The 15,455-nt window shown below is 45.2% G+C and overlaps 1 protein-coding gene and 1 long non-coding RNA gene across 2 annotated transcripts; one reads left to right on the top strand and one right to left on the bottom strand.

The window, feature by feature from the left end:
* Positions 1-700: 700 nt before the first annotated feature.
* Positions 701-4,619, top strand: LOC114487273 (translation initiation factor IF-2-like). Its single transcript, XM_028496580.1, has 3 exons — positions 701-746; positions 2,495-2,601; positions 3,576-4,619. The coding sequence occupies exons 1-3, from the start codon at positions 701-703 to the stop codon at positions 4,617-4,619; spliced, it is 1,197 nt and encodes a 398-aa protein (XP_028352381.1).
* A 5,698-nt stretch (positions 4,620-10,317) lies between these two features.
* Positions 10,318-15,455, bottom strand: LOC112063599 (uncharacterized). The gene is made up of 2 exons (XR_003682464.1): positions 15,404-15,455; positions 10,318-11,217 (listed from the first exon to the last, which is right to left on the bottom strand). It is a non-coding gene; the product is annotated as an uncharacterized lncRNA (long non-coding RNA).

The raw sequence follows: 15,455 nt of genomic DNA, 5'->3' as shown, positions 1-15,455 counted from the left end.
GGCCGCTGAGCCTGCGCGTCCGGAGCCTGTGCTCCGCAACGGGAGAGGCCACGACAGTGACAGGCCCGCGTACCATAAAAAAAAAAAAAAAAAAAATCTTCAAGTCACGGGTGTCTTTTGAACAAATAGGAACTTGAAAATAAAAGCCAGATTGATGACTTTGTTAGTTGTTTGAATAATAATATATGTCACATGTCATAAATGTAAACAAATTGATGTGATTAATGCCAAAATAAAAGTTTTCTTTTTGCCTTCAAAAAAAACCCAATATCAATGAAATAATAAGTATATTCATAATACAACTTTTATATTTAAAAGATATAAAATGACAAATATTTTATATATATATAATTTTGGCCAATGTTTAGAAGCATATAGAACTTAATTTTAAGACCAGAAAGAACATGCCAAAGTATTAACAGTAATTATATCTGGATCATAGATTTCCAGTTTTCCTTCTTTTTTTTTTTTTTAACTCTTCTGCAGGTTTTTAAATTTTATGTCACAGATATAACTTCTACAACAGTCTTCCTCATTCTGTTGTTTTTATTTTTAAGGGCATTTAGCTTTAAACTACTATAATTTATCTGTATATTCAGAAACTGAACCAAAAAGACAAGCGTGCCCATTAAGCAGTGTACAAACTGCAGAGATTAACTGGAATCTTTTGAAGGGATTAGAGGTCTACGGACCCTCTGGAATGGCCGGATCAGGGCTCCATGAGCTGCCCTCGGCCAGCCCCAACGGTCAGTTACTCCCACAAAAGCCCTAGAGGCTTCCTAGGGGAAACAGAACAGAACCACTGAAGCATGCTGGACAGGGAAATGTGGATTATTAAAAGCAAGCTCCCTTTACCCACTTAATGCATGAAGGGTCCATATCACAGCCTTTGTTTAAATGTCCTGGTCCCGCTCATCTATGAGCGCCGTGCTTGGGCATGGTATGGGGTGCAGGGGGTCTGCCTCTCTCTTTAAGTTACAGTCTATCTTCTTTTCATTCTGAACGAATGAACCTTTTATTAGCTCTACTTTGAGATTGCCTCTGAGCACTCTGGAATCACTAAATAATTCAAATGTTGAATCCACAAACTAGACACGATTTTCTTAAAATGGGGTTTTCTGATGTCAAATAAAACGGTAGTAGTAGAATGAACATCTGTAATGCCATAGGAGTTCAGTCACTTGCTTACTAAATGAACCAACTTTATACTAAGCATAGAAACCTTTAGACAGGCTCTACATTATAAACTCTCCTATTCAAAATGACAAGACAAAAATACAGATATTAAAGTGTAGCTTCAAATTACCCACCCACTAAAAGATTACATGTATTGGTGCAAGTGGCTATTTTCATTGATTAAAAACATCTTAAACCACAAATAAGCCATTTGTTAATCAATAACAAGAAAGGCTAGGATGGAATTTCAACTCCAACCTGAACTTACTTCTTATTCTTTAAAGAATACTTGTTCCAGGGCTTCCCTGGTGGCGCAGTGGTTGAGAGTCCGCCTGCCGCTGCAGGGGACACGGGTTCGTGCCCCGGTCCAGGAAGATTCCCACATGCCACAGAGCGGCTGGGCCCGTGAGCCATGGCCGCTGAGCCTGCGCATCCGGAGCCTGTGCTCCGCAACGGGAGAGGCCACAACAGTGACAGGCCCGCGTAATGCAAAAAAAAAAAAAAAAGAAGAATACTTGTTCCAAAAACACTAATTCTAAAAGATACATGCACCCAATGTTCATAGCAGCATTACTTACAATAGCCAAGACATGGAAGCAACCTAAGTGTCCATCAACAGATGAATAGATAAAGAAGATGTGGTACACACACACACACACACACACACACACACACACACACACACACAAAACGGAGTACTACTCACCCATGAAAAAGAATGAAATTTTGCCATTTGCAGTAACATGGATGGACTTGGAGGGTGTTATGCTAAGTGAAATAAGTCAGACAGAGAAAGATACATACTGTATGATATCACTTATATGTGGACTCTAAAAAAATACAACAAACTAGTGAATATAACAAACAAGAAGCAGACTCACAGATATAGAGAACAAACTAGTGGTTACCAGTGGGGAGAGTTGTGGGGGGAGGGGCACAATAGGGTTAGGGCATTAAGAGGTACAAACTATTAGGTATAAAATAAGCTACAAGGATATATTGTACAACTCAGGGAATATACCCAATATTTTATAATGACTATAAATGGAGTATAACCTTTAAAAATTATGAATCACCACATTGTACACCTGTAACTTATATAATATTGTACATCAACTATACTTAAATTAAAAAAAAAAATTGCTCCAGAATGAACAGCAGACCACCTCATCCACTGCTGTGGGGATGAAAAATGTCACAGATCACAATGCAAACTTTAAATGAACCAGATTTCAGTATGAAAAGACTTGTAGAAAAATCTCCTCACCTGTGTTTCATTTAATTGTTTCACATTTTTAATCTGATTTTTGTTTCCTAGAAACAAACTTTCCTGAGCAAACCGAAAACCAGTACTCTCGAAGCAATGGACTGCATATAAGGAATTCTTCAAATCTGCCCAGAGATTTAAGACATTCTAAGACAGGGGTAGGAGTCTAATTGGCCTTTAAAACTTCCAGTAATGTTTTCCTACAAAGTGCTGCAAACCAGGTGACATTAAAACAACACTTTAGGTAAGATGAAGCTCAGAACCGTCCCAGACCTCCACCTCTCCCCAGGTCTAACACGCAGTGTTAATCGGAGAAATTAAAATGCTCTCGCTAGGAATAAAAGTTTTTATCAAGTTAAAATGCACATATTGTTTAAAAGAGATACTAAAAAAATCTTCCAAGTCCTGAGTAACACTTACCTCTATAATAAAAGCTTCTTAAAGAAAAGCTTCAGTATACAAATTAAGTAGTTCCTCTTTTTTTTTGCTGGTCTTCATGACCAGGGATCAAAAGAGGCTTGACAGCAAAATGGCCCAACAGCCTTCTCCATGAATGGCCATCATCGCCTCCACCCCGCCTGGCGCCCTGGCGGCCACACACACACACACACACACACACACACACACACACACACACGCACGCACCTTCTTGGACTTCAGGGAAGCAGCCTTTGTTCCCAAGACCCAAAACTGGGATCCAGCTACTAAGCCTCCTCCTCCCCCGAACCAGCCTTCCCAAGGGTCGGAGCCCCTCAGAGACAGTCCCAGGGCGGTTCTGGAAAGAAGCCCCATTCTCTCCCGTGTTCCAAGTGCTGGGGAGTTGGGGCCGCCACCGCCGGCTCCAGCTTCTCTAAACACACAGACATGGACACGCATGCACGCACGCGTGCACACCCTCAAAACAGTGATTATTACCATCATTGTCATTTTTATTAGCTCTCACCTACGGAGCGCTCACCATGTGCCAAGCGCTCAGCGCGCGCTCTAAGTCCATCTAAGTCCAACTCTGCCGGCCCCTCTTTTTCTCTCTTTCACACTCACACACACACACACTCCCACGCGCGCACGCACACGAGGCAGCGGCACCCACACCCCCACGCGCCCTCGAGGCTGAACCCCGACACTTCCGTAGCCTCCCGGCGGGTCCCGACCAAAAAGGTACCCACGTCCGCCCGCGCGCTCCCCGGGCCGCGCTTCCCCGCGCGCTGCGCTGCGAGACGTTCCCCCGGCGCGCCCGGCGGCCGCTCCTACCTCGGCCCTTTGTCCTCGCGCCGCCGCGGCCCCGCTCCGGTGCGCCCGCCGCCGTCGGAGGGCCGGCCCAGCCGCCCGCGCGCTCACTCCCCCAGCTCCCGGGCTCGGCCGGCCGGGGGGCGCGCGGCAAAGCCCGGAGCTGCGGAGCGCGGAGCGCGGCCCGCGCCCGGCGCTGACCCCTGACCCCGGCCGCCCCCTGGCGTCCGCTTCTCCGGGTCTTCCGGCCGACCGCCGAGAAGGGCCGGCGGTGGGCTCGGCCGACCCGGGACCCCGCTGGGGAAGGGTCGCGGCGAGGGCGGCGCCGGGGCCGGACCGGGCGGCGTCGGGCGAGGGGAGGAGGCTCGAGGGCCGGAGCCGAGCCCCGCGCCCGCCCGCCCGCCGGCCTGGGTTTCCGCGCCGCGTGCCCGGTCCCCTCGCCCAAGTCCGACCTCCTCACCCGAAGGGCGCGGCACCGGGCTCGGGGCGCCGCCTGCTCTCGGGAAACGTCGCTCTCTCCTCTGATCTCCCCGAGGGATTCCTCCCCCAGCTTCCCCGTCCCGCCCTCCGGCACACCTCCCCACCTTCCCGCAGGGCCACGCGGGGAGCCCCTCCAGCCAACCGAGACTCTGCGGGGAAGGGAGTCTGGACAGACGTTGGGAGAACCCTCGGAGAACACAGGTCATTTTGTCGCTTGGGACGCAGACGCCCAGAGGGGACAAGGCAGGTCTGCGAGGCAGCAGGAGCGCAGCCCAGGCTTCCCAAAGGCTCCACGCCAAGGGCCCCGGAACGCCCACCCCTGGACGCACGGGCTGAGCCCTGTGGAGGGCCGCGTCGGCAGGGCGCCCTTCTCCGGCCCCCAGCGGACCGGCTCAAGCAAGGGGGGATAGGGGGACCCGGGTCCCCAGCAGCCGGGGTCGGCCAGTGGCCCACCAGGGAGCCTGTCTGAGGCCAACAGAGGAGAAAGATTCTGGAACGGTGGGCACCTGCGGGGGGGACCCAGCCAACTCTCCCTGGCCCTAGTGTCGGGAAGAATCCGTGAGGAACGGAACGAACCAAAGAATCTCCGATAAATCTTTTTGCAGACCTCGCAGGAGGCTGGTGCAGCGGTAGACCGAGCAAGCAATGAGCACAGGGCAGGAGTATTTCTTTCCCTTTTTGAAGCAAGAGAGGAGCCCATGTGATTTCAGGAACCTGCGAGGCGCAGAGCTGGAACCGGGCGACCAGCCCGGCACCCTCACCGCCACTCACCCCCCTGACTCGCACTGTGGCCTTGGGACAGTCTGACAGTGTCCTTGAGGATGGGGGAGACAGTCACAGTTCAGTGAGCTGGGCGGTTAAATGAGGAAATGAGGGTCTGGCCCCCAGCAAGTGCCAGCACACAACAGGTCCTGGGTAAAAACGTTGCCTGAATCAATCTCCGTAGATTTCCTGTATTCTGATTGGCGGTACCATCATTTTCCTTTTCTTATAATGAAATATTTCGAACGCACACAAGAGACAGTAACTTCACGAGCCCCTCTCTGTGTGCCCAAGAACCAGCCAATCCTAACCTCTTGCCATACTTAGTTCGGATATTCATGTAGGAAATAAATATCACGATACAGTTAAAGCCCCTGGAAAGCCCTCCCTGATCCCAATTCTTCCCCAACCCCCAGTACTTTCCTAAAACATCCCCTCAATGTTTTCATACTATTACTACATATGCATGTGTTCATGTTACTACATATGCCTGAGTTGAACTATAGCATGTTTTCCAATATTACCACTTTCTGTGTGTTATCATATTCTGTGTTTTGTTCTGTAACCCAGTCGTTTTATGTTGTTTTGCTCAATATGATGTTTGTAAGAGCCATCTCCTCATACATATAGCCCTAGGTTATTCATTTTAACTGCTAAATAGTATTCCATTGTATGAATAGCACTTGTACAGACATTCTTCTGTTGATGGACCTTTGAGTTGATCTGTTTTTCATGATTAGAAACAAGACTGCAGTGAACATTCTTGACTGTATTTGTGTTTCTAGGGAATACACAGTTTTTCAACCACTCCAGTAAACACATGTACAGAATAGCTGTGTTGAATTCACATTTACCAATACGTTGGTTCTATGGTTTAGATTAGTTAGCTGCAATTGCTAAACCAATAATCACTGTACTTACTTTTTTTTTCCCTTACATTTTGACAGCTTGCACTTTATCAAGCAAATAAAATCCTACAGAACAGGGTCAGCAAACTTTTTCTTAAAGGTTTAAAAGAAGTATTTTAGGCTTTGCCAGCCAAGAGGCAAAACCACACTATTCCATTATAAAAGTACTTATATATAACCATTTAAAGGATAAATGTATAACCATTTATATTAAAGTATAAATATTTTTAAAAATATGAAAACCATTCTTACCTCATGGGCCATAAAAAAGGATAGCCCCCCTCCAAAACAAAAAAACCAAAAACTAGATAGCTGAACAGATTTGGCCCATGGGCCATCGTTAGCCTGCGTAACCCCCGTTATATGAAAGCTATTCCAAACATTAATTCCTTTCCTTGAAACCCAACATTAAAAAGGAAGTCACTTTTAATAAAGACAAAAATATAATTTGATTCAGCAGGAGAATCAAAGTGAATATGTGGTTCCTGCTAGGGAAAAATTCTTAGGAAGCTGTCCCATGCCTTAGCTAATTGATACAGTGACTTTGGGAAAACCATTTAATCCCATTTTTTAATCTATAATAAATTTTAGAAATGCACAGACTCCTATCAATTAAGAATTAATAAGACAAGAAATGAAATTCAGTGAAAAAGTTGTGTATTATTTTCCTGCTTGATGAATCATCTCTCTGCTTCCAGTTCATTGATTTAAATACCAGCATGCAAATACAAGTGATTAGCTTTTTTCTTCTTGAACTGAACCTGACCCACTCATTTTATGTCTTTACTGAACTTGAACCAAAACTTGAAAAAAGTAATTTCAAGGTATTTTCTTAAATGAGGGGAATCAAGCTAGTTTAAAATGTTGTTGACAAACATGGGACTGAACTAAAAAACTGTGGTGGCCAACCTCAGACCTACAAAGGAGCTGTCAATCTCTAGGTTCATTCAGTAAGCAGGGCTCGCAGAGGCCATGGGGTCAGGAAGGCAATTAGACACGGCTTCTGGGCACATTTGCTTCTTTGACCAGCATTATCCTAAAGAATCACACGCATGTACTTCTCACACGCTCACACACACATATGTCCCCCCTTACACGTCTAGGCATGTGCTGCGCACACGTATTCTTTCCACACATATCTGCCTCCTTAAATGCACACACACTTCAAACATACATGTGACTCTTCTTCACATACATACACGTTTCCTTCTCACACATGTTTCTCTCCACTGACAGAGAAACACCGAATGTCTCTCTCTCGCGCTCTCTCTCTCTCTCTCACACACACTCACACACACACCTTGTCACACAAATATTTCTCCCCTTGGTACATACATTCTGCTTACACCCATATTTCTGTTTCTTGCAAATCCAACTCTTCTCATACCTTTTTCTTTCTAACATACACACATTTTCACATGACTGCACCCAGACACAAGCTCATCCTCTCACACACTTTCATTTTTATATTTGTTTATTTCGTCACACATACCAGTAGATACGCCATCTCCTTCCTTTGTGCCTGAGCAAAACAGCTTCCTCTTTTCACATCCATCACAGCGCCCAATTAAAATGCGGTAGAGTGGAATGGGCTGAAGCCTTTAAAAGCTCCCATTTGTGCGTGTCAAGCAGTGTAGAGTCATTTGTTAGCAGCGTACCGCTTGTTTCTATGTGAAGACAGTTTCGGAATGGCTTTCAAGTTTATTCGCTTATAATAAATATCTCTAAACTATAACCCAGTTTCTGTTATTAGCTATCACTTTCTGTGGAGGAAATGTTTCTCTAGCCTAGTAAATGCTTAAACCCAGCTTCCTTAAATTCTCCCAGAATGTGAGTGGGTAGGTATATTTCTTTGCTCAGGCTGCCATAACAAAGCACCACAGGCTGGTGGGCTTAAACAACAGAAATGTGTCATCCATAGTTTGGAGCCTGGAAGCCCCAGATCAAGGTGTCAGGGGGTCGGTTCCTTCTGAAGGCTGCGAGGGAAGGATCTGTCTGTCCCAGGCCTTTCTCTTCGACCTGCATGCCTGTCTTCTCCCTGTCTCTTCACATCCTCTTCCCTCTCTGTGTGTCAGTGTCCAAAATTTCCTCTCATATAAAGACACCAGTCATATTGGATTAGGGCCCACCTCAGCGACCTCATTTTAGTTTGATTGCCTCTGTAAAGACCCTCTCCCCAAATAAGGTCACATTCTGAGGTGCTGGGGGTTGGAGCTTCAGTGTCTGAATGTGGAAGGAGGCAGGGATGGGGAACACGGATCAACCCCTAACTGTAGGACTTGTTTCTACAGGTGGTTCAGACCAGAGATACTAAACTTCACCTGGATCACTAATACATCTGAGGCCTAGATGTGCCACATCCTCGTTTGAAACCTTAAACTCAACTCCAATTGCATTCCACTCTACTTCACTCCACCTCCATATCACCAGGAATACCGACCACCCCAAATTCAGCGGCCCTACTCAATGCGCTCCCTAAGGTGAAACTGCGCCACCTGGTGGAGAGTCAAGATGCTACACTTCAGCAAACGGTCAGTCGGCTTGTAACCCGGCTGCAAGCGTCGTATTGTCTGGTATCAAATATTAGATAAACAAAGGAAAGAGTGAGAGGGGCAAAACAAATTTGGTGCAACTGATGTACTTCCTGGGGGTGGTGCGTGGGAGGTGAACATTTAAGTAGGACACATTTAACAATCAGTAACACATTAGCAAACAAACTAAATTGTGCTTGTATAGAATTCAAGTGGAAAAAAATGTAGCAGTTCAACTTTAAAGGTCAAGTGAAAAATTGATTTATCATATTTTTCCCACCTTGCTAAAGGGGAGGTAAATTGATTCAACTTCTTTAAAGGATAATTTGACAATATTAAAGTCACCTCTGGCCTCGTAATTCACTGCTAGCCACTTATTTTTTAGATATACACATACCTGGGTGAAAGGTAGGCTGAATGAGATTGTTCTATGTTTGGTGTTGTTTATGGTTGCAAACTATTGGAAATAACCCAAGTGTCCAGACTTGGAGAGGTTATGGGTGATTTATGGTACACACACACAATGCAATACTGTGTAGACATAAAAAAGAGTGAGAAAAACTTTTATTGCGCTGCTAGGCAACAATCTGCAAGATATTTTGCTAGGTTAAAAAAAAATCGAGAAATGGTATGATTATTAGTGTGCAAACAAGGCTTGGGGAAATAACATAGAGTACTATTTGTGCATAAAATATCTCTGCAAGAATCCATACAAAACCAGTGCAATGTGAGCTTCAAAGAGAGGACTTTAGACTTCACTGCTGAGAGACAGGCGTGGGAGGGACATTTTTCACTGTCTACTCTGGTACCTTTTGAATTTTGAGCCATATAAATGAGCCTCTTCAAAAAACTAACGGTTTTCTTGCTTAATTTTCATTGTCTAAAATTTCTCAGAGGTCTAATGATATTTTTGTGCTGTTGGTATCAGAAGTCTGAAACCAACGTGGTTATCCTCCAATATTTGGCAACTTTCTTTTCTTTTAAGGGAGGGTATGATAATTTATCTTTTTCATTATAAAAATGATGTGTAACTACCTAACAAAGAAAACAAAAGGTTTCAAGTTTGCTGATTGTAAGTCTTCTTTCCACACAATTAATACAAATGGATTTTATAATAGCACAATTAATAACACAATTAATAAAATGGATTTTCTTTTCCCAAAATGAAACTAACGTAAACCTACAATATTTAAGAAATACTAAGAACATGAGTATCGTTCACCATAAAATTCAGTCGGAGGAAAAATAAAAGTTGCTAAACTTATCAATAATCTGATAATGCTGAATTAAAACAAAATCCAGCGTAAGGTGTGCTTCAAAGATTTAAGACAAACTATTACCTCTATAATTCGGGTTGTCATGTTTTGCTTTAGAATTTACATTTTGAAGTCAACATAGTGAAGAGTTTATTTTTTTTCAAATGCTATTTATTTATAATGTAATGTGTCTATGGATGGTGAAAGGTTACTGGGGGCATCAGTCCAGGCTGTGGGGCTCATCAGACAACACGTGGGAAGGAGGCTGGGGCGCTAGCCTCATCTAGGGGTTCAGAGAAGGCTTTCTGGTGGGGGGGAATGTGCAAAATAAGGATGAGGCATTTGCTAGGGGAGGCGTCAAAGGGTTAACGTGCTAGCAAAGAAAACAAGATGTGAGAAGACTCAGCAGTGAGGGAAAGCATTCGAGGAATTGAATGAAGATTAATGTGACTGAGAGAAAGTGATGCATCCAATAGCTCTGGTAAGGTGGTAGGGGCCCCTGAGTGCCCAGGACCCAGCCCCTGCCCTCCCTCCAGAAGTGTGATGCGGGAGACAGCCAGGCAGGCAAGTGACCAGTGCCCAGGGGAAACTACTAACCTCGAGCATAATACAGACAAAGTACACTGACAGCTTTTAAGCAGAGGAGTGATGAGATCAGACCCACGCTTTAGAAAGATTTCTCCTGCAATGAAAGGTCAACAGCCACCCCCCAAAAGGCAGTTGTTTAATTTGACAGTGATAGTATAGAGTGCCTTGTAAATGGCAGGACAGGCGAATGAATTAGGAAGCAGTTAAAATAGTCCAGGAACAATGACGATGAGGGCAGCCGTGGAGCAGTGGGAATCAGGAGGAGGGAAAGGCTGAAACCCTTGGGGGGCTGGAACGGACAAGGCCCCGTGCACACCCTCCCTCCCCTTTGTGGCTTCCTCATTGGCGTTCACCCAGGCGTACAGCAATAGCTCATCTTTCCCACAGCTCTTTTTTGACAGGCTTTCATGGGGATTTGCCCTTGTGGGTGTATTTAACTGCAGGCTTACTTTTTTGTTTCCTTTTCTGAAGCAGGAGGCAAATACTGTTGCTAAGTGAAGAGACTGAATCCGTGCATCTGGACCAATGACAACTTTCGTGGGCGAGCATCTTCTTGGGAGCTCTCTGGAAAGCTTGTCAAGTTCTGAACAAAACCTCAGAACAAAGAGTCAGCCGCCCGGCTCTTTGTTCCATTTGATGTCATTTTAAGAACCATTTTTAGTCACTGGGGTAGGGAGCTCTGAGACTTGGTTAGAAACAGCCCCTGTGAAGCTAGGAAGTTTGTGTTACCCCTGAAGATGGATTCAATGCGCCAGGGACTTGACGTCCATTGTCTCTAATACAGCAGAATTGCAGGTATGTTTACCCTCAGTTTACAAACAGAGAAACTGAGGATCCTAAGGGTTAAGACGCTTGCCAGTGAGGCTAATAAGGGTGGATGCAGGACTCGCTCCAGACCAGGTTTGTCTGTTCCTTCCTCCATGCCACCTCTCCTCTTTCTGCATCCTTCCGTCTCTACGACACTCCTGTCCCGCCAAGTGTTTGTCCTCGCACCTCATCGCCTTCCTAAAAAGGGTACTGACCTAGAAAGTAAAAGACCGGAATTTGCATTGCAGCTCTGCTAGAAACCATCTTTTTATTATTATTATTAATGAGGACTGTTTAAATTCTATAGTGCTTTACAATTTTCAAAAGTTTCACACGCGTGATTTCCTATAGTCCCCAAATCACCCTTTTTCTACTCCTCTACCCCTATACTGCCCCTCCCCTCTCCCCACTGGTAGCCACTAGTTTGTTCTCCGTATCTGAGTCTGCTTCTTGTTTGTTATAGTCACTAAGTTTGCTGTGTTTTTTAGATTCCACATACAACTGACACCATACAGTATTTGTCTTTCTCTTTCTGACTTACTTCACTTAGTATGATCATCTCGAGGTCCATCTATGTTGCTGCAAAGGGCAACATTTCATTAGTTTTATGGCTGAGTAGTATTCCATTGTGCATGTGTGTGTGCGTATATATACACATGTACATATCCACGGCATCTTCTTTATCTATTCATCTGTTGATGGGCACTTAGGTTGCTTCCATACCTTAGCAATTGTAAATAAAACTGCTCTGAACGTTGGGGTGCTTGTACCTTTTTGAATTAGTGTTGTCATTTTTTTCAGATATAGACCCAGGAGTGGAATCGCTGGGTCATATTTACTGAGTGCCTGGTATGTCTACCAAATCTCCACTTCTGCCATCTCCCCTGACTCTCAGCACATGACCTTGGCTTCAACAGAGCACGAACTCCTTCAGCTTCCTGCTAAAAACACCTTACAAGGCTGTCTGCCTCTGTCCTTACACTTTCCTCCTGTCACCGCGGAGGTGGAGCCCTCCTCTTGTTTCCAATTCCCTCCTCGCCTGGAGCTCTGTGTCGAATCCCTGGCAGCGTTCTCAGGGTTATCCCCTGTCTCTGTTGCATCTCCAAGCTTTCCCTTTCTACTAGCTCCTTCTCTTCAACGTTGAAAAACTTAGGTCTCTGCTATCTTAAAAAAGTAAAAGGCGGGGGGGTGGAGAGGAAGGAAACAAAGTAGGAAAGAAAGAATAAAAGAGAAACGAGAAGAAATGGAGGGAGGGAGGAAGGAGGAAGGAAGGAAGGGAGGGAGGGAGGAAGGAAGGGAAGAAAGACAGAAAACATCCCTTCTTTTAACCTCTAAGGCACCCATAGCCTAGATTCACATTCTATTTCCCTAGCTGCTCCCTCTTAATTACCTTTGTTGTTGCTTAGTTTAAAAACAAAAGCAAAACTGCTTATTGTAAACAATGTGACAGCATCTGCCAACCCCTTCACACCGGCTGCCCTCTTGCTCTGCCCTCTGGCCCTGCCCCGTCTTGCCCTTACATCCTGCCCTTGTCAAATCTCACCTGTGCCTGGACTTCAAGCACCCAAAGCGCCACCTCGGGTCCGAGTCTTCCCTTAAACTTCATCAGCCCCCAAGCTCTGTTCCTTCTACATCTACCTTCTAGCTCTTGAATCTGCCCTTTGCTCTCCACTTTCACTGGCACTGCCCAGTTCTGGCCATCATCAGCTGTGCTTTCGGTGACTGACAGCCTCCTAACCATTCTCCTGGCCTCCCATTTGACCTCTCCTGTCGTTGAAGAGCTGAGAACGCCTATGCCGGCGTGCGAGGTGTATGCAGAAAGCTGTAACACCCAGCAAATAGGTTAGAGTGGCGGCCGTTGGATTTGCTCCAGACCTCAATCCCAAAACACTGCATTAGAAAGGTTAACTTGGCTTCAACTTAGCTGGTTTATCATCCCTTGGAGAGGGGTGAGGATCAGTCTCCTCACCTGGAAAAGAAGGGGTTGGGCTAGACCAGTGCTGGCAGGGTACACCCACGTCCTCGGAGTTTCTGATTCTGCAGGGTTTGGGGTAGACCCAGAAAGTCTGCATTCCTAACAAGCTCGCTGGTGATGGCAATGCCGAGGTCCGCAGACCACACGGAGAATCTCACCAGACTAGGTGATACCACATTTTTGTATCTTCACTCGTGCTATCCAATATGGTAGCCACTAGTCACCTGGCTATTAAAATTCAAGTTAAATTAAAATAAATGAAAATTCAGTTCCTTGCTATTGGATGTGGCCATTTCCTCACAGATTTCTGGGGAAGAAATTTTACCGTAGAAGGAAAGTAAAATAGCCCTTGACAAATAAGGCCTCTCAGCATTCCTCCAGCGCACCTGGGCCCTCGGCCTATATCTCAGCCCTAATTTTAAAGTCTCAAAGCCCACACCCTATTTTGCCCTAGCACCATTTTGCCCCAAGAAAAACACACAAAAACAGGACTGGAAATGGAAATACTAGAACCTCTGTGCTGGGAACTGTGTCTGTGCACCGCAGTAGGACTTGATGGACAAAGCTAAGGATGTGGTGGCTGAAGTCCTGCATTTGAGCCCCCTGAGGAGGTGGCCTTGAGCAAGTCACTTAGCTTCTCTGAGCCTCTGTATCCTCCTCTGTAAAGTATTCTAGAAACATCTACCTCACAGGAAGATGTGTGAAAAAGCACCTGTGATTTCCACCAAGTCCAGTTATTTTTTTTCTTCCTTCTCTGCACTTCCATAGCATGTTATACACATTCTAAGTTAGTACTTACGTGTTCTGGTTACATGGGGGCCACTGGAGCACAAGGTAAGGACCCCTCAGACTTAGTTCTCTCCTCAGCACATACTCCTGCCAGGCACAGGCTCAAAAACTGCGCAAATGACTAAGTCTCAGGGTAAAGGCAAGTCACAGGTACTGTAAGTGTCTGGAGGGCAGGGTCACGGGCCTGACTCTCTCTAGCTGTGCTCATGCTCTTCAGCCTGCAGCGCCCGCCAACACCACCCCTGCCCCCGGACTCACCCACCTTCACTCCCCCAACCCCACCTCTGGCTCTAGAAGATCTAGTCACCCTTCAAGAATCTTCCCAAGGATCCACATACGAAATCAATCAGCTCTGAGCTCAAATCCCGTCTCAGCCACTGCCAAGCCAGGACCTCGGGTAATTTTTGTAAATCTTGCTAATATTTATTTTCCTGATCTGTAAATTGGGCAGAAAAATACCTATCTTTCAGTTTTGATATAAGATTTACATAAGAAAATGTGTACAGAACATTTAGCAGAATGTTAAACAGACCTCAAATGCTGGGTTATGTCTTTTTAAAAAAAAAAAAAACAAACAGCCATTTCTGGTCTCCAGAGCTTGCCTTCTCAGGGGACTGTGGTTGGTAAAGGTGTCACTTAACCACTCTGGGAAATTCTCCATTCTGCAACATAATCCAATCTTTTAAAGACTTCTCCTAGATTATCCTTTATTTCAAGTCATTCGTTTAGCAAACACTTATGGGGCACTTTCTATTTGTCAGGAACTGTGCTAGATGCTGGAGATCACAGATTAAAGAATGCCTCTGACCTCAAGAAACTTCTAGTCTGGTGGGAACCCACCTTCCACCTTATGCTGGGTAGAAGCTCTTGGTCTACAGCTCAGTAGTTGCCCTCCACCCTGCATTTATCACATGGTATTACCTTTTTATATCAAACACGCACTATTCCCAGTTCTAAGTAGGCTACATTCATTAATTCATTTAATCCTCACAACAATCTTATGAGGTAAGTAGCCATTAGTCCCATTTAACAGATGAGGAAACTGAGGTACGGAGCGATTAAGCAGCTTGCTTCAGGTCTTGTAAACTTCTAAGTAGGGGGAGCCAGGATCGGAAAACACACTGTCTGGCTCCAGCTTTGTTTTTTATTTTATTTTATTTCATCTTATTTTATTTTATTTATTTGGCATTTAAACTTCCCCTTTTATTACCTGCTTGGTGGATTGTTGGCACACGTAACCTTTGTTATTGAAACACTCTCCTTTCTTTTTTTAACTTAAGTTTAGCTGATTTACGATGTTGTGTTAATTACTGCTGTACAGCAAAGTGGCTCCGGCTTTATATGTTCCTTTACTTATCTGTCCCCGCCACCGGAATCGGAGATTGTGCCAAATTCAAACGAATATCTCCTATGCGCACCACGATTTCTGACACCTAGGGAATCAATAGTTTATTCCTCAAACGAAAAGAAGGAAGAAAAGGGAAAGGAGGAAAGACGCATGTAAGTAAACAATTCCACGACGGTTTGGTTACCAACATTTACTAAGCATCTACACTGGGCAAGTGCCTGAGACGTGTGGAGGGAGCTCAAGAGTAAATTAACATCCCTGCGAGCTCAGAACTTTCAGTTATTAGTACCTTTAGTGTCGAGAATTCCGAGGCGACCACTGCGTTGTCCCGGCGGCCTCTT

The sequence above is a fragment of the Physeter macrocephalus genome, chromosome 12, assembly GCF_002837175.3.
Source record: "Physeter macrocephalus isolate SW-GA chromosome 12, ASM283717v5, whole genome shotgun sequence".
Taxonomy (NCBI): Eukaryota; Metazoa; Chordata; class Mammalia; order Artiodactyla; family Physeteridae; genus Physeter; species Physeter macrocephalus.
The sequence above is the reverse complement of the archived record's forward strand: the minus strand, read 5'-3'. Positions and strand labels throughout refer to the sequence as shown.

Bases quoted from the DNA above. Each gene is read 5' to 3' on its own strand.
- LOC114487273 (XM_028496580.1), top strand. From the start codon at position 701: ATGGCCGGATCAGGGCTCCATGAGCTGCCCTCGGCCAGCCCCAACG. The intron at 747-2,494 runs GTCAGTTACTCC...TTTGTTTCCTAG, and splicing joins GCCCTCGGCCAGCCCCAACG to AAACAAACTTTCCTGAGCAA. The intron at 2,602-3,575 runs GTAGGAGTCTAA...ACACTTCCGTAG, and splicing joins TAAGACATTCTAAGACAGGG to CCTCCCGGCGGGTCCCGACC.